The sequence below is a fragment of the Rhinopithecus roxellana genome, chromosome 12 (genome assembly GCF_007565055.1).
Source record: "Rhinopithecus roxellana isolate Shanxi Qingling chromosome 12, ASM756505v1, whole genome shotgun sequence".
NCBI lineage: Eukaryota > Metazoa > Chordata > Mammalia > Primates > Cercopithecidae > Rhinopithecus > Rhinopithecus roxellana.
This window is the reverse complement of record NC_044560.1, coordinates 85,160,317-85,179,610: the sequence shown is the minus strand read 5'-3', so window position 1 is coordinate 85,179,610 and position 19,294 is coordinate 85,160,317. Positions and strand designations below refer to the sequence as shown.

At 48.2% G+C, this 19,294-nt stretch overlaps 1 protein-coding gene across 2 annotated transcripts in view; it reads right to left on the bottom strand.

Moving 5' to 3' along the window:
* C12H1orf94 (chromosome 12 C1orf94 homolog) overlaps positions 1 to 19,294 on the bottom strand; it is a 52,507-nt gene that overhangs the window by 5,319 nt on the left and 27,894 nt on the right. For both annotated transcript variants that reach the window (XM_010385172.2, XM_010385171.2), the window contains exons 2-6: positions 15,621 to 16,305; positions 12,492 to 12,752; positions 11,253 to 11,428; positions 6,007 to 6,084; positions 1,823 to 2,019 (exon numbers count right to left, since the gene is read on the bottom strand). In XM_010385172.2, the coding sequence (XP_010383474.2) occupies positions 1,823 to 2,019; positions 6,007 to 6,084; positions 11,253 to 11,428; positions 12,492 to 12,752; positions 15,621 to 16,095 (1,187 nt within the window). In that variant the 5' untranslated portion in view covers positions 16,096 to 16,305. The remainder of the gene's footprint in view (positions 1 to 1,822; positions 2,020 to 6,006; positions 6,085 to 11,252; positions 11,429 to 12,491; positions 12,753 to 15,620; positions 16,306 to 19,294) is intronic.

Here is a 19,294-nt window from a genome sequence, read left to right as displayed (position 1 = left end):
GGAGGGAGGGAAGGAGGGAGGAGGGAGGGAGGGAGGGAAGGAAGGAAGGAAGGAAGGAAGGAGGAAGGAAGGAAGGAAGGAAGGAAGGAAGGAAGGAAGGAAGGAAGGAAAGGAAGGAAGGAAATATTTTTTTAAAAGGGTGTGGATGCTGGGCGCAGTGGCTCATGGCTGTAATCCCAGCACTTTGGGAGGCCAAGGCAGGCAGATCACCTGAGGTCAGGAGTTTGAGACCAGCCTGGCCAACATGGTGAAACCCCGTCTCTACTAAAAATACAAAAATTAGCTGGATGTGGTGGTGGACGCCTGTAATCCCAGCTACTTGGGAGGCTGAGGCAAGATAATCGCTTGAACCTGGGAGGTGGAGGTTGCAGTGAGCCGAGATCGCACCATTGCACTCCAGCCTGGGCAACAAGAGTGAAACTCCATCTCAAAAAATAATAATAATAAAATAAAAAAGAGTGTGGATTTCACATTTAAATAATACTATTGACCACCTTCTTGAACATTCTCCATGCACCCTAGGAAATTAAATGATCTGAGAATTCCAACAGTTAAGAAATCTGTTTATCTCTGTTTCCCACAGCTTTTCCCAAACAGATCTGACTACTGAAACCACTTTCTGCATTTATGCCTTTTTTTTTTATTTTTATTTTTTATTATACTTTAAGTTCTAGGGTACATGTGCATAACGTGCAGGTTTGTTACATATGTATACTTATGCCATGTTGGTGTGCTGCACCCATCAACTCGTCAGCACCCATCAATTCATCATTTATATCATGTATAACTCCCCAATGCAATCCCTCCCTCCTCCCCCCTCCCCATGATAGGCCCCAGTGTGTGATGTTCCCCTTCCCGCGTCCAAGTGATCTCATTTATGCCTTTTAACAAGCTATTTGGAGAAAATACTGATTGAAAGGATGAAAGTTTGGGGACATGGGTCGGCACAGCAGAGAAGGTTCTGTGATGGGGAGGTGGAAGGATGGGAATCACTGCCAGGCTGGGAAGTTTGGCCTTCATCCTATAAAGTGAGTTTCTCAAACCCGGGCATCCATTCCCCAGGGTGTGCCGGGGAGACTGGGATTCCCAGGAATGACACGGCACCACCTGACGCTTGGAGCATCCATATTACTGGAAGGTTTGGTGGGTGGGAATGACTGGCTATGTATTATTATATTAAAACAAACACAAATTTATGACTCAACAGCATGCACAATTTGAGTAGAATTTTCAGCCAGAATGTTGAGTTTGTGCTGGCTGTTTGCTGTTAAGCCCTCAGACCGTCCCAGGAAATAGGAGCTCCTTGCCTCTGCAGTTTGGGGAACGTGGTGGAAAAGTGTGGGCAGCCCTGATAAGCAGTCAAAGGCTCTTCAGCAGGGCCCATCACAAAGTCAATGGGATGTTCGGGAGATTAGTCTGGCAAGGAGCTCAGGGTGCCAACAGTGGGAGGTGAGAGCTCTAAGGAGATTAGCTGGCCATGTCCTGTTGTAACCAAGCACATGGGTAAAGGCAAATGTATCACTGCACCAACTGCCCCTGCCTGTGGAGAGGGGTATCCATACGTTATGAACCACGTAGTTGCATTTCTGCAACCAGACCTGAAATGCACCTACAAAAGGGGCCCACCAGGGCCCAGACCCTCTTCATTGCTGCACCAAGTCCCTCCAGGACCCACACAACCACTGGCCACAGGTACAGGGCCCATCCCATCCCACAGCCATGGAACACATGTACCAAGAAAGCACTGGCAAGCCCATTCAACTTGCCCCCACTCCCACCAGCTTTCTGGACACCCTTAGGCCTCCAGTATGGGCTGACTCACCCATATGCTTGAGGAAAGAGGTACTGCGGTCCATCTCCTGCCATTGGGGGAGGGTCTCGGGGGTTGGCAGACATCTTTGGAGGTGTCCTCTGAGGGTAGGGATAATTGGGCTGGACAAAAGGGATGTAGCTCAGTAGTGGGGTGTAGGAAGAGCGGAAGATCTGCTGTCCCATCTGCTGTGGGTTGTATGGCGTCACCTGCAGGCCACAGAGAAGAGAGGGGTGAGGTCACCATTCCCCAGCCCAACTCTAAGCCCAGCCACCCACCCCCAGCCTCAGCTCCTGTGCCCCTCAGTCACTGTTGGGTACATAGAAGTCAACATATTGGAATGGAGAAAGCCTAGGGCTCAACTTCTGTAGTGAGCCCGGCAAGTTACCGAATTTATCTGGGCCTCAGTTTCCCCATCTGCAAAATGAGAAAACACTACATTGTTAGTGGGGATGGAGTCAGGTGATACAAATAAAGAGACAGGCATATAGCACATAGCAAATCAATATTATTTCCATTCTCTTCCCTGTTTCCCTAGCTTTTCCCTCTGTCAATAATCATCTCAAAAGCCCCTTGTTTATTTTTAAGGCTTTCATTATCCCCAGAAAGCTGTTGTGATTTACACAGCTCTGGCTTCTATCTCTCCTGAGATCCTTTCAACAGATTCCAAGTCCGAGACAGCCCTGCCCAGTGGAAAGTCCTGCGATGGCAGCAATGTCCTACATCTGTGCCATGTGACGTGGAAACCACCAGCTACACACGACAATTGAGCATTTGAAATGTGGCTCATGGGCATGAGGAACTGAGTTTTGAATTATACTTAATTTCAGCTAATTTAAATTTAAATAGCTACACATAGTTGGTGGCTGCCATCGTGGACAGTGTGAGTCTAGGAGGAAGGGCAAAAAAGGGCAATGGGGTTGAGCACAAACTCTAGGGAAATACAGGAATTCAGTGGGGCTTCCGAGATTGCCTGTGATGAACTCCAACCAAGAGCTGTGGCTCCCACCATCTTGTCACAACAAGGCAGAGACCTCATCCATCTTGTTGACGCCTCTCTCCCCAGCCCTACGACAGTGCCTGGGACACAGTCGCTGCTTAACAAACATACGTTAAATGAATGAATGCAAGAAAAGGAGAGAGAGGAAAGCAAAGAGGGGCAGAAGGAAGGAGGGAGGAAAGAAACGACCACTAAGGCATCTTCTTGAATACCTAAATGATGCGGGGCTCGTTACCTTATGAGCACTACATTCCACTACTGACAGCTCCAAATATCAGAAAACCTTTTCTCATACGGAGCTGACATCTATCCTCTTCTGTGCTGAGGGGAGTATCTGTCAGAACTTGAAGAAACTTCTGGATTTCCATTTTAATAGCAAGTCTGGGGTCCAAGTGCTCAGGAATCGGGCACTCTGACAGGCCCCTCTCACCCCATACGCCCTTATCTAAAAAAAATCCACAGAGGGGGCCTGGTGCGATGGCTCACGCCTGTAATCCCAGTACTTTGGGAGGCCAAGGCAGGCGGATCACAAGGTCAGCAGTTCGAGACCAGCCTGGCCAATATGGTGAAACCCCGTCTCCACTAAAAATACAACAATTAGTCAGGCGTGGTGGTGCATGCCTGTAGCCCCAGCTACTCGGGAGGCTGAGGCAGGAGAATCGCTTGAACATAGGAGGCAGAGGTTGCAGTGAGTTAAGATCATGCCACTGCACTCCAGCTTGGGCAACAGAGCGAGACTCTGTCTAAAAAAAAAAAAAAAAAAAAAAAAAAAAATCCACAAAGGCTAGCACTCATTGAGTGCTTAAAATGTGCCCAGCCCTTCACATGGATGCTGTCATTAAAACTCCAGAAAGCCCTGTGAGGTAGGACTATTATTATTTCCAGTTTGGAAACAGGAAATCTGAGTTTCAGAGAAGTAAAGCAACTTTCTCAGTGTTTCCAGCATCTGAGTTGTGGTCAGAACCCTGGAAGGGTAAGCCCAGAGCTCATACTTTGTTTCACACCAGCCTCTCTGTGCTGTGTCCTCTCTGGAAACCTGAGTCCTCCCTCCTGGTCCTCCCCAGTGTTCTCCAGTGGAGATGTGAGGCCTGGTGATGCTGGGCGCAGGCACCAAATCCCAAGGTGATGAGCTAAAGGTCAGAACACACCAAGAGCACCTCCCAGGACAGATGGGAGTCGTGACCCTGTGGGTCAGCATGGCAGAAAGTACCCCTGTCCTCATGGGGGAAGAACTGCCTGGCCCTGGAAGGAGATCAAAATGGAGGAGGCAGGTCCTAGGGCTCACACAATGTCATAAAAAATGTGCTCCTGATTCCACGTATCTGATGACACTATAAAGTAGAGCTTTGTAGCCTGCTCTGGAGCCGTCTCCAAATATAATCCTCACTGACAAAAGCAATGGAACAGTGTGCCCAGAATGCTGCATTTATATAAAAATGTTTATATAAATAGATATCGCCGGAAAAATATGTTTAAAAAAATTAAACAGTGATTACCTCCAAGTTTTAAAATTTTTTACCATGTTTTTATATTACTTTTTTCAAATACATACACATGCATGTGTGCGTACACATACACGTAATTGTCTAAAAATATTCTCTCTGGAGCCAGGTCGACGATATTCCTGTTCAGGGGGTGGAGGCAATGGGGCTGAGGTTTCCTGACCCAGATCATCTCTCATCCCAGCTTCGTCTCAGGATGCAAGGGTTCCTGCTGCTGAGAAATCAGTGCTGGCCCAGGTAACAAAGCTGCCTACACCTACGGGCTCTTCCCTATCCTCCTGAACGTTCTAACACATTTCAGGTCAGAGGTGCAGTTTGCACAGAGGGTGGGGCTCCCTGGGGAGACAGGAGAGGCAGAGGCCGTATGAGTTGGAATGTGGGGGTGTCCACCTTTGTGTGGAGGAGCAAGGCCAACCTGGGGCTATGGCAGGCTGGGTGTTGGTGCCCTCTGCTCCTCCATTCTAAGCTCCTTTCCTCATACCCCCATCCCTGCCCCAAGACTTAATACCCCTCAATGTGCTTCTGTATCTATTTGTGTGCCTGTGCCTGCACACAGACTCCTGCAGCTTGGTGGCATGTGTACAACTGTACCTGTGTTTCTATCTGCGTGCATGTGTGTGTGTGTGTGTGTGTGTGTGTGTGTGTGTGTGTGTGTGTTTGCATTTCTCTTTCTGCCGCTTTATTTTCTGGTGGTATTTTTGTGCACCTACATACAAGATGTAGTAAAGCATGGTCATTGGCACGCCAGCCTGCCAGAGGTCAAACCTCAATTATTGTCCCACAGATATTTATCCCGACCTACCCATGAAAGTAGTGTTGCCAGATTTAGCAAATAAAAATACAGGACACCTGGTTAAATTCAAATTTCAGATAAATACATATTTTTAGCATAAGTATATCCTGTGAAATATTTGGGACATACTGACACTACACATTTTTTCCTTGTTTATCTGAAATTCACATTTAACTGGGTGTCCTGGATTTTAACTGGCAACCCTACATGGGAAGAATATGACTCCTCAGTCCCACTGATGCTGAGCAAAGCCATGTCGTTTGCGTTGGCCAGTGGAAGGTGGGTGGAATTTCCCACAGACAGGTCTGAGCTGAGGATTTCAGAGGGATCACGTATTTCTTCTTGCCCTGTTGGGCTCTTGGCATCCACCGTGGAAAGAGCAACAGGTACTGAATCTTCAGCACAGGCCCAGGAGAGGCATGTGGAACCCACGTAAACCTGATCCACAGCCCAGCTCAGCCAGTCCGTAGACCCGAGCAAGAAATTAATATTCATTGTTGAAAGTCCCCGAGATGTGGGGGCGATGTATTGCCACAGCAACACCTAATTTGTATGTTCACTTTATGACTTTGGGCAAGTTACTTAATCTCTCTGCACTTGGGTTTCCTCATCTATAACCCACCTCACAGGGTAATTTTGAAGGCTAAATTAGTTAGTGCAGACACAGTGCTTAAGGACAGGCCCAGCATGCAGGAGGGGCTCCCTTAAGTGCCTGGTGTTGTCACACAGGGACATCCGTTTGTGATTTCCACATGCATGCCAGTATGTGAGTCTGTACTCTGGAGCCAATGGTAGGCCAGGTGGCTGGTCACCAGCTGGACCAAGAGGAGGGAGCAGATGCACCCTCTGACTCAAAGGCCTTCATGAAGCCGGGACAGAGGAGGAGAGAACGTCTACTCACCTGTTGGGAGTAACATCCCAGCTGGGGGTGCAAAGCCTGCTGATAGGGCATCCTCACTGCCTGCTGTGGATACAGGCCCTGGGGAGAAAGAGAGGCTCAGTATGGCCAGGCAGGGGGCTCCCTGCCAGAAGGCAGCAGCTTCTCAGCTCAGTCCCCAGACAGGGTCGAGTTTGTTCCATCACATCGCTGGCCACACCCATGGGCTGTCTGAGGCCAGCTGGAATCAGACCAGGCGAAGCAGGACTCACACCACACAGGAAGCCCCTCTTAGGCAGCCTTCACAGCCTTTCTGGTGAGTGTGGGAGATAGGAGCTGCCTCCTGGGTCCCAGATCTGTCTCTTAGTGGCTGTGTGACCTTGGGCAAATCGCTTCACATCACATCTCTGAGCCTCTTTTTCCTTCTCTAAAAAATTACATGTGCTCAGGGCCGCAAAGCCTGTGAAGGTAGCCACATTATCTCTGTTGCTGTCCACACAACTTTTTAAATGCCTTCCCCTAATCCCATACCTGCCCCCTGAAGACACAAGGTGTCCATGCACATCTCTACGTGTGAGTGTTGGTTTGCATCCATGTTTAAGTACACCTGCATGTGTGTTTGCACTTGTGTCTATGCAGCTAGTGTATTTCTGTGTACAAATATACAACTGTGAACCCAGGCGTGTTAGTGTTGCTGTGTATCTATGTGCCCATGCATATACCTGTGTCTGTAGCATACGGAGAGGGGCAGTGTGAGGATGAATGTGTTAACACATCTAAAGAGCTTACAGTAGTGCCCAGCACATAGTAAGGACTCAATGTTCAGTGTGTTTGTCATCCCTCACTGCCTCTTCTCTTAAACAGCTTTCTGGCAGCTCAGCCAGATGGGAAATTGACATTTTACTCACAATTCTGTCTTGGGGTGCTCATGTGTTCACACACAGACATAAGACACACACACACACACACACACACACCCCCCGCAGAACTGCTTCTGTGGCAGTGGTCATTTCTAGATTTCTAGTCCCAGACTCTGCCTCCACCTGCAAATCCAGAGTTTTCCCTTAAGATAAGGCTCAAAACCCAAAGCACCTCTCAGCCCAGGACATCTCAAAAGATCTGACATTCCATGTCATCATTTTTGAGGCTCATCGTGCCCTCTCAGAGGGTGGCCAGAGCTATGCCACCAGACTGCAGAGCCTAAGTTGTGCAGCTGAGCTTCCTTATAGGACTCTTTCATCTTCCCTCTGCCTCTTTTTCATCATCTTCTCCCTCAGGTATAGCACTGAGCAATCTCCAGAATGCTCAGCATGGGCCACGCCATCCACCCCTCACAGGAGTCCATCCAGTAGGGACAGCAGAGCGCTTAAGCTGGTGGCCCTGGTCCTCCTGGCAGCACCAGGGAGGAAGGTGCCCCTTGCTTTCTACAGCCAACTTTCCCAGCCTCCACCTTCCCACACCTGCTTGTGCCAGGCCGCCCTAGGTTCTGTGGATGGCAAACAGCTGCCCACCGCTGCTCAGTCCCGGGATGGATTCTCGGGAGATGGTGCCACACTCATGAGTTAGAAAACACTGCATGACTTCAGCAACATTTCTAGTTGTTAGAATTGCAAGTTTGTAAAATCACAGGGAAGGGTAAATAAACATTCACTCTTCTTTTCTTAAGCCGTGGCTTCTTCCCATGCACTCTCCCTCCTTAATTGGGAGCAGAGTTCCTTAATGCCAAGTAGCCCAGGAGCCTCTAAAGCTCCTCGGTGTTGGGGACTTTGTCTTCCACATCTCTGAGTCCTCCCACCACAGAGCTCTGAGTAAATTGGATTTGGGACCTCATCTTTATTCCCAGTACTAAGGAGGGAAGAGACTAGGCTAGACCGTTCCCCATTTCTCCTCTCTGTCCCCTCAAGGTCTGTGAAGCTCTCTGACCCCATTTCCTTGGAAGATTGAGGCTGAATAATAATAAAAACCAACATCTGTGTCACAGCTTAAATTTTACAGAGCCTTTACTCTTCCATGGACTCAATTAATCCTTACAACCATATCAGTAGCTACTGCTGCTGCTGCTGCTGTAATTATTATGAACCCATTTCACAAGTGAGGAAACCGTGGCTCTGAGCAGCTAACCAGCCTAAGGCCTAACTTGGAAGCAGCAGAACCTTTAAAGCCAAGTCTACTGATTTCAAAACCTGCCTGCTATTATCTCAGGCCCCTTGATCAGCTATCTTGAAGCTGGACAGCATTGTGAGATCACAGAAGCTGGGAGAAGGTAAATTATGCTGTCCTTCCTTACCACCTGGGAGGACCAATGCCTTCCACAGCCAACTTCAGCTGGGCCCATTCAGTGCTTAAACTGTCTCATAGAACCCAGCAGGCCTTACCAGCCAGCGTCCTTCTGCTGCTTCTGCTCAGAAGCCCAGAAACCTCATAGTCAGCCCTATGATGCTAAAGATAGAGGACCTTCATGCTCAGAAAATGATATGTCCAAATCTCACCCACTCCAAAAAGTCAGAAGAAATTAACATAGCAAAGAGATACTATCCCCACTTAATAAAGCAAACCATTGCAAATTAGTTTTACATGGTGAGCTCTGTGAGGGCATTTTAGAGTGAATCGGCTTATACTAAGTGAATTATGCAGTTGTTTCCCCTTTAGAGATGGAGATGCATAGAGCTGCTCTCTGGTTTATTCCTGAACTTGTATTATACTCCAAGCTTCTTTCTTAGTCATTTTTTTTTAGAGACAGGGTTTCACTATATTGTCCAGGCTAGCCTTGAACTCCTGAGCTCAGGCAATTCTCCTGTCTCAGCCTCCGGTGTAGGCTGGGGCTCCAGGCACATACCGCCACACCTGACTTTAGTCATCTTTGAATCCCTCCACCTAGAACAATGCTCAGCCTATAGTAGGGGTAGGGAGAAAAGCTTTTCAAAATTACTTAAATTAATGAGTAAATAAATACACAGAAATGAGTAAATCATGAGTAGGTGAGTAAATGAATGGTGAATAAGCACACAAAAATGAAAGGGTAGAAGCATATTGGTAAAGGAGTCAGTGAATCAATGAACAGGACATTTCAAGACCTGTGTAAGGACAGTAGACTACTAATATGAAACTGGTCCACGACAATAGATTATTAATGTGAAACTGGTCCACTTCAGCTTCCTTCTTAGGTCACCTTTCATCACAACCTCTCACCTCCACAGTGGGGTGTGAGCTTTCCTTCCCTGGGGAGGGGACGGGTACTTGTTCTCTTTAGCGAGCACACACACAAACAAAAAGCTTGAAAACAAAACAGAGAGAGACTTTGCTAAGTTCCTTTAAGATTCAGAAGCTAAGCCTGGTGGACCAGATTGAAGAGTCTTTATATAGAGAAGAGCCAATCCCCTTTCCCCGTAGGACATAAGGCTTGTGCTGTGTTGAAAGGGAAAGAATGGCATAGGGTTCCTGGGGATGGAGAGGGGGGAAGGGACATAGCAACAGGACAAACCAAGTTGGAAATATTCCCTTCTCTGCTTTCTTACTTCAGGCTGTGCTGGGCCAGGCTGCGGCAGCAAATTGCCAAGGTCCTGGATGCACAAATTTGAGTTCCTGTCCTTCCCCACACAATGACATACAATTCTGGAGAGAAGCCAGTGAGGGGAACAGAAGACAGAAATCTTAGGCATGGAGAATCTTTCCTGAAAAAATTGAGTTCTACCTAAAGGGACTATTTAAGTTATTGGATTGGGCTAAGGCTTAAACCAGAGTGGACATTTATTTAATTTTTCCCTCCTTCTACCCAGTGGGTGGCAGCTCTTAAGGGATATTAAGTTAAATCGACAAAATAAAGAAACTACATTTTCCCTGCATAAATAAGTTCTGTGAGTAGAATTTCCAGCCCTGCTACAGGTGCTTCACTGTCCCTTTGTGTCTGGCCACTGATTTTCTCCTTCAGCTATGAGCCCAAGAACAAGAATGTGTGCCAAACCACCTTGGCTGACACAAGCTAAGACTGCTTGGGTGTAGTTTAAGTAAGGGGGCCATATACACTCATCCCATGGTATCCTCAGAGGATTGGTTCCAAGGCCACCCTCCCTCCCCTGCCTTGTGGATACCAAAATCTGAGGATGCTCAAGTCCCCGATATAAAATGACATATAAAGATGCTCAAGTCTCTGATATAAAATGGTATTTGAGGGCTGGGTGCAGTGGCTTACGTCTGTACTCCCAGCTCTTTGGGACGTGGAAGCGGGTGGATCACGAGTTGGGGAATTCAAGACCAGCCTGGCCAACATGGTGAAACCCCGTCTCTACTAAAAATACAAAAATTAACCAGGTGTGGTGGCGCACATACCAGTAATCCCAGCTACGTGGGAGGCTGAGGTAGGAAAATCACTTGAACCTAGGAGGCAGAGGTTGCAGTGAGCCAAGATCGTGCCACTGCACTCCACCCTGGGCAATAAAGTGAGACTCTGTCTCTAATAAAATAAAATGGCATATGAGGATGCTCAAGTCCCTGATATAAAATGGCATAGTATTTGCACGCAGCTTATGCACATGCTCCTGTATCCTTTAATCTCTAGATTACTAACAATGCCTAATAATGTACTATGTAAATAGTTATTATACTATATTATCTTTCATTAGCATTATTTTTTGTTGTTGTATTTTTTTTTAATTGTTTCCTTCTTCAAGTATTTTCCATCCAAGATAGGTTGAATCTGTAGTTGTGGAACCCATGAATATAGAGGGCTGACTGTAATTTGTGGTGCAAACAAGGACACTTGAGAGTGAAAAGAGATGCCATTAATATTATTCTGAAACAGAAGACCTAAATTGGGACAGTCCCAAATAATCTAGGATATATGTCATCCAACTTCAAAGGAAGTCACAGGAAGGAGGTGAGAAACAAGGACTGTGACATCATCTTCTCCTGGGAGCCCAGCACTTAACCAGCCACAACTAGCAAAGAGACTCTGCAATAAAGAGCACAGTGTGAACTGGAATTCAGACAGTGGAAAGTTAGGACTAAATATACATATATGTGTTTGTGGAGGTACGCACACGCATGCACATGAACCAAGAGGTAGATCTGACATGACCACAATGAAAGAAATAACCAACAAGATGACAAGTTGACAGTGCCCTTCCATAGCCCCAGCGAAGCTTCTTGCATGTACGGAAGGGATTCAGAAGAATCTAAAGACTCTTTGTGAAATAGACCCCCAGCCCCCCACGCCTCCTCTGTGGCCAAAACCCCTGTAGATGTCCACAGGAGAACCAGGCCCGCTCACTGACCTGATACTGCAGGAAGGTAGAGTGATTCGTGAACACTGGTGGAGGTGGATAGTTCAGGTTGAGCCAGAGTGGCTGGTTCAGGGTTGCTGAGGTCAAGGCTGTAGCAAAGTGTGGAGTGAAAACATTCCCTGTGTACTTCGGGTTGTTCTTATCAGCAACCGTCACAGTTGCGTTAACTGCGAGTCACAGGAGAGGTAAAGCGGGTCAGTAATGGAGGCAGGGAAAGGCCAGGACACCTTCAGCATCATAACTTCCCTAGGGATTCACAATCTCACAGGTCAGGTCCTTTAAGCTCCAAGAGGGTTCTTCAAAGTCCTAGTACATTTCCAACTATAGGTAAACATCATTAGTTCACACCTTGCCAATTTGGAAGGGATGAAAATCCCAGAAGGTCTGGCTTGGAGCTTTTCTTTCCATCATTCACTAGTAAAGAAGGCAGTTTAGCAAGGGAATACAATAAGCCAGATTGCTAGGGCTATATTTCACCTACTTACAAAATGAAATTCTTTCAACTGCTTTGGAAAAATCCAACTTTCTGTGAACCACTGCTATGCCATTGGAATTCATCCTTATCAAATGATTAAAGCAGCCCTCCCTAAGGACATACATTTGGCAACACTAAGAAACTTTCACAGGTTGTTGTATCTATATGGGAATTTTAAAAAAAAATTTTTAAACATTAAATAATTCAGCATGCAGCGAATCAAAATGGGTCTAAACGAACGAAGTTAGGCTGAGTTGTTTCAGGATAAGAATCCTGGCTTCTTCCTTTCTACAAGATGTTGTGGGGGGTTATAAAACCAGAAATGGGTCCTCAGTTTCCCCCTTATTGGCATCCTTTTGGGAAAAGAGGTTTGACGAGAACACTTATAGGAAGAGAAAGCAGGAACATAATCTCAATGCAGAAATGATCTAAAGCAAGGATCTTTTGTTTTGGCTTGGGCAATTTGAGAGGATATAATACATGCTGGGTCAGGGCTATATTCAGAGGTGACCATTAATAATGCTGATGTGACTCTTGAAAGCCAACTACATTTCTCTAGCAACTGTATTCCCAACAAGGGATATAGGGAGAAAGTTACCGCCCCCATTTTATGGGTTTAAAACCTGACACCTCTAGAAAGGCCGTACATTGCCTATAGATAAGACAGCCACTTGGTGACAGAGCCACCCTGAAGCCTGTGAGGGCCGCTGCAACCCCCCCTCCCCTCCAGTCCCTCCCTGGGTAGGTCAGCTCACGTTTCAGCTCTGGCCCATCCACTTCTACTTTGTTTCGAAGTCTCGGCTGCCCACTTGGGTTCTTGGTGGCCCCAAGGAACTCATAGAGCAAGTTCTTCTCGGCTGGACATGCAGGTTTCTTGGGCGGCAGGGTCAGTGATGCGGTGCCCACTGGGTCACAGCAACCCTCCTCACCACAGGTGTCCTTCTGGCTCTGGGGCCACTGACTGAGAAAGAGATTCTCTTGACCCTTTGTTGGCTCCTTGGTGCCAGGGCTCCATTCTATAGCAGGAGAGAAACTGAGTCAATGCCTCTGGAAGGCCAAGTGCTGTCTGCCAGAAGCACCTTTTTGTGCACTAAATGATGAATCCTCTGTAGCACACACCTGAGGCTTGGACCACTCTGGGGGACTCTGTTCCAGCCAAATACAATCCCAATCTCTCCCTGAAACCCTCCCTGGCCCCTGCCCATTCTGATCCCCTGATCTCATGCATCCATCAATCCATCCATCTGTTCATTCATCCACCCATCTGTCCATCATCTTTGCCTTTCTTCCTTCTATCCATCTACTTATTCATCCATCCATCTGTCCATCCATTTGACTGTCTATCCATCTTTATCTTCCTACCTTCCTTCCATCCATCCACTCCTTCATCCTTCCTTCTATCATTCCTTTATTTGAATTACTTTTCTTTTCTTTCCTCTCCTTCCTTACTTTTCCTCCTTCCTTCCACCCTTCCTTCTCTCCAACCATCCATAGTGCCAGGCTGAGAATACAAGGATGTTGTGGACACAGTTCCTGCTTTCAGTGAGCACATGGCTTAGTGAGGGAGTCACACATTCCCACAGAACATGTGGTCTGAGCCACACACTTTGGTCTCTCATCCTGAATTCTACTTTCATTTTATTACTCACAGGTGATTCAGCTCACTTCTCAGTGCCAGGCCTTGACCTGAGTGCTGGGGACACAGTTGTGAGTCAGAGCTAGACTGTGCCCTGCAGGAGCTCATAACAAGGAAAAAAAGAGAGACATTCCCAGAAATAGCCCCAGGACAAGGCAGATGAACACCACGAGGTGGCAGAGGGAAGAAATTGAGAACAGGGTGGCTGAGACTGCTTCTGTCTGAGAAGGTTCCTTCCAGAAGGAAGCAGGGTTGCAGCAAGGCCTTATATCCAGGGGTACTGGGGAGGAAGGCGTGACAGGCATGGATAACTGTGGGCAAAGGCCTGGAAGCATCAAGGAGACATTGTGAGTCACTGGATATGGCTGGAGTGTGGAGCAGGGACACGATTGGTGGCAGACCCAGGTCTCTCACTAAGGAGACTGAGCATTTATTCTCCCAATGCAGACATACTTTGGGGACCATCACAGGATCCTCCACAGCAGTGGTGGGAAACCTGGCCACCCACTGGATGGCTATGCACTGCACTGTCCAACAGCAGGCACCGGGATCTCTCTGGATGCCAGAAAGGACCTGTGCCTCAGTGTTACCTGTTGATAATAATAGACCTGATCCCACCAGCTTTTGGCCCCCTAGCTCAGCGGCTTGGGGTCTGAGCTTGGGGGCGAAGGCTGTCTTCCTAGCACCATTCCAGCAAAGGAAAGAGCTGCTCTAGCCTAAGCCAATTTAGGAGGAAACAACATTTTAAGCAAAACATTCCTAGAGTCTTTTCCAGGAGTTCCTCCGGTTGCCGAATTCAGCCCCTAGCCAGTGAGCTGAAATAATGGTACCCACTAATAATAGCCCTTTCCCCAGAGACATACACACCTGCAGCTTCCCACTCATATTTACAGGTGCCTTAGACATCTACAAAGCTCCCTCTTCCAAGGTCTGGACCCACAGACACACACATTCCTATCTGTTGTTCCTTTGACTTAGTGACATGTACACAACTACACACATGACAGACACATGCACAAATGTGTACACAGACATGCTTAGATACACCACTCCTGCATTTTCTCTAAGAAATACACTCAAACCTTCAAAACTCCTTTTGGCACACTTTTGCCCACACATTCGTACACACAGACATGCGCAAGTGGTGGGTGGGGTGGGTGGGACAGACCTGCCTCCAGTCCAGCAGCCCCATCCAACAGGGAGGTATCTATGGGTCCCTCCTGGAGAATAGGTAGGAGGATGGTCTCCCCTCTGGGAAGAGCCCAACTATCTCTCTCCTACAGCTCCTCATCCTAAAGCCCTCTGGCTCCTAGAAACCTGTCCAGGACCCAGAGTTCAGCTTGTTATCCACAGCTCTGATTCCTTGTCCTTCCTGTGGTGCTCCAGGACACAGAATGTTCAGGATGACTTTGCTCTTATTTTCTCAGGTAGATGAATTTGGACCCTCCTGATACAGGTATATCTCAGTTATCCATCCATGCTCATAGCCCAGAAGGAATTGTTCTTTTGGCTAACATGAGTATGATCACTCTTTTAGTGACTGCTAACGCTAGGCAATGGCCATGGCCATCAGCCTACCTTCTTGGAACCATATAGTCTGACTGGTTAGATTAGAACTACACACAGAATCCTGGGCATAAAGTAGGAGGAGAAGATTGGGAGGTGGCTGGCTTTCCTGGGAAGAATGTGAGCTCCTCAATAAAGTAAGTCCCAGGAAACAGATCCCAGAGTCAACAGTCTGCACTGTGTCTGGATAATTTACACATATCCCCCCTACCCCAGAGAGGGAGGACCAGGCCTCATGTCCAGAAAAGGTGCCTCCATGAGATAGATGTCAAACGACCCCAGCTACCAATCAAATTTCTCTTCTATACATCTTGGCATCCCCATGCTTCAGTTTTGCCCTGAACCCAGCTGGGGTAAACACTTCCTTCAATGTATTCTGGATACCCATTTGATTCCAAAGTTAAACCAGTTACTACATGGTGCCTATTTCTCTTCTCAAAGTATGTTGAGATCAGGGACTCTGGGTTTGCTTACAAAAGCTGTGCCCTGTACAGGGGCACCCAGCAAAAGAAGACTGTGGGGGTTGGAAACAGCCTGTCCCTCGGGGCTGTGCCCACCAGAGAGGCTGCTTTGTCCTGCTTTGCACAAAGATGCTTTACGTACATGCTGCAGCCCTGATTGGCTTTCTGGGAAGGACCTCCTCCTTGCAGGCCCACTCTACCCCAGTTCCAGCCCCACTCACCCATCAAGTGGTGCCTCTCCACAGCAGGGTCAGCCTTGGGCTTGGAACAGATCTTGGCAAACACTGGGAGCTGCCTCTTCTGAGCAGGGAGCTCAGGGAGCTTGTCAGGGGGTGCAGGGGGAGGTGGGGGAGGCAGCAGCAGAAATGGGCTCAGCCCTGTGGGCTCCTTGGGTTCAGGGCCACCGAACAGGTTGTCCTGTAGGAAGTCCTTAGTGACTCTTGTCTCGTTCAGCACCCTCTTGTTGTCGGGGGCCTTGGATGTCTCAATGGACTTCAGTGGGAACTGGGACAGAAGCTTGCTGACCTCCAAGTTGGAGTCACCCAGGATGTGGCCCCTGTCCTCTGTCCCCTTGCTCTTGACCTTGGCAGCACGCAGAATGTCTGTGACAGTAGATGTGGCAGAATCGCAGTCCTGCCTGCTGCTGATAACGGGCATGGCCACCTTCTGCTTCAGAAGCTTGTCTCCGACAATCATGGAGGCTCTGGGGCGCTCATTATTGCCTGCCGCTAGAGGAGGGGCAAGAATGCAGGAAGCCAGCTCTCTGGTGCCCTCAGGAGAGCTGCCTGGTGCCTCCAGCTCCCCAGAACTCTCTTCGACCAGGATTGAGTGCTCTTTAGTGAGGCTCAGGAACTCCTGTTCCACCAATAAGGAGATCTCATCTTTGCCACTGCTGAGCTCAGAGCTCTGGAAATGGGTCAGAGAGACAGACGGTGTTAGTGCCAGCTCACCAAGGCATGGCTCTGCAGAAGGACATAGGCCCCAGAAGATGGAGATGGATGCATAACATGACAGAAACACACTTCCAGGTAAGAGAACCCAGTGGACACAGTGGACCCCCAGAGGGTCCTATACCACAGTGGTGGGATGCAGTACTGAGATCATGGTTTTGAAAAATGGGGAAACCTGGATCCTCTCCCAACAACCTTGCTGAGTGAGCTGGGGCAAGTCACAGCCTCACTGAGCCTTAATTTTAGTCCATTCCTCCATGTTCTTCATGCTCAGGACCTGAAGCAATGAAAGACCAGAGAAGGGGTTCACTGGGGAATTTTACCCAGCAGCAAAGGTGTCAGGAGCAAGCCAACAGCTCTAAGTGCAGAGTCTAGGGTGCTGGGGCTGAGCCCTGGGAAGCCCCCAGGAGCGTAGCGCAACCCCCATCACCTCACTGCAGAATGGTGGAGTGGACAGCCTGAGCTTACATCCTGATCCAGTCACTTCCCATCGGTATGACCCTGGGGAGATTGTTCAGCATCTTGGTATTCTGTCTCCTCCTCTCATTACTAGGAGTATCACAGAGGTGCAAAGCACTTTGAATGGTGTCTGGCATAGAGTAAGGGCGATTCAAAGGTCAGCTGTCATGTTTACACCACTGTCAGTCTTGGTTGGTCCCCGCCCCTGGATCTCATATAGTAGTCTCTTGGATACTCATGTTCACTCTGGCATGGCCTCTGACCCAATCACAGCCTGTAGACTGGGTCTCACTTCATGGGCAGCACCAGCAGTTGGGAGATCCCTGCACTGATCCACTGGAGTCTTCCTGAAACTAAATATTGGCCTCAACCTGCACCCTGGACCCTGGGTCCTCCGCTGCACCCTTGCTGGTCAGCATCTGTCTGGTGCTGTCATAGCACCTGATGGTCTCTTGGATTCTAGGCTCCTCATTGCCACTTCTCTCCAGGGGCAGAAAGGATTGCAATCCTACTGGCCTGGCTGGTGGCCCCGCCCAACTCACCAGCATCCTTGGCAAGCAGGCACCTTCCTTCCTAGTGCTCCCAGGAGGACAAGAACCACCAACCTAGAACCATCTGCTGTCCCTACTCAAGGGGCTCCTATGAGAGGTGGATGATGTGGCCCACACCAAGTATTCTGGAAATGGCTCAGCCTTCTATCATGGGAGCGCTGAAGGAGAAGACGATGAAGAAGACCCAAGGGAAAAAATCAAGGAGCCCCATAGGGGAGCTCAGCTGCTGTGGCTTAGGCTTTGCAGTCTGGAGGCCCAGCACATGATCCAGCTCTGGCCAGCCTCTCAGAGGGCATGATGAGTCTCCAAAACGGTGACCATGGAATGCTTCCAGCAGGGTCCATGCCTTCCTGATAATGCTCATTGTGTACAAGCGCACACACACACAGACACGAATAGAAACAGGCAGGCACACAATTCACATGTCACCAAACACAGACCCAGGGGAGTAGTCACTGCATTTAACAGTCAATCAGAGTGGACACAGTCTACAGTCTTAGAGGTTTCCTCCTGTGCCAGACAGGAAACCTTTAGTTGCTGAGTCCTGATGAGTCCTGAGGCAAAGACTTGGTGGTCCATGGTGCTTGGGGAGCTTGGGGAAGAGCTATGTACTAAAGACATGGGAATGTACCAATAGTCCAGCAGCCAAGACAGTCATACTTCTTGAACATTAGCCTCTCTACCCCCACAGGGAACCTTACCAAGCTTGGAGGCAGAGAGTAATACTTGCAAAAAGCAGACTCCAGACAAACAAACCTGGGTTCGAATCCAGGCACCACTGCTCTTTTCATGTCAGACCCTGGAACCTCAGTGTCTTCCCCTGTAAAACGGGTGTGACACCTAACATCACCTGCCTCATGGGATGGTTGGGAGCATTCAGTGAGATCACTGGTATGTGAGCTCAGCACAGTGCCGTGCACAGGAAACATTCAGTCAGTGTCGGCTGTGAGCATTAGCTAGTGTGAGCTGGTCCTGGCCAGCTCCTGGAGGGCCACTGGAGCTGTGTGTGCAGTAATGTCACTCTCTATTATTTTTTCTTTCCTCCACTCTCTCTTCTATCCCCTTTCCCTGACTTGTCACCTATTCCCTTCCTTTACCTCCTTCCCATGTCTAGACTTAGGCCTATAAATAGGCCTCACTTTCCCGGCTGTGTCCCCCTGAGAACAATCAGAATAAAGGGGCTGCCAATCCGAGGTCTCAAGTTTTAGATCCCCCTCCTCTTCCTCCTCTTCACCATCCGCCTCAAAAGGAACAGGTGAGTCTCAAGTCACAGAAGTCAGACATTTGAAGGACTAGTTTTTGACTCCCCTTCCCAAATACTTTGTAAAGCAAGCCATACATCAATAGCTTCACTGAATTAGAAAGACACAGTACAATTATGTTAATTTTTTAAAATTGTGATAATGGTATTGTGGTTACACCTAACAACAACAAAGAGTCCTTATCTCTTAGAAATACATACTATTTACAGCGAAAATGATGCCTGGGACTGCCTTTAAAATTAATCCAGCAGAAGGAGGAAAAAGTAATAGATGAAACAAGATTGGCCATATGTTGCTCATTGCTAAAGCCGGGTAATGGTTACACAGGGTTGTAACACACTAGTCATTCTATTTGTCTGTATTTGCTTTCTGCTTTATTGTATACAAATATTACACATACATACTCAAAGTAGCTTCTAGAAGCCCCACAGGGCCCTGAGATCCCTGTACCAAAAAACACCCCATGATAGTCCCTTCTCAGCACCTGGGAGATCACTCCTGCCCTCCCCAACCTGAAGCCAGGCTAGCAGACAGGAACTAGCAGGGGCTGAGTGTGAATCCCTGCTCTGCTTCTCAAGAGCTGCCTTCTACACCTTGTATTCCTCATCTGTCAAGGTTAGACTGTGAGCATTCTATAAGTTGTACGAAACACTTAGCACAAGCCGGGTACATA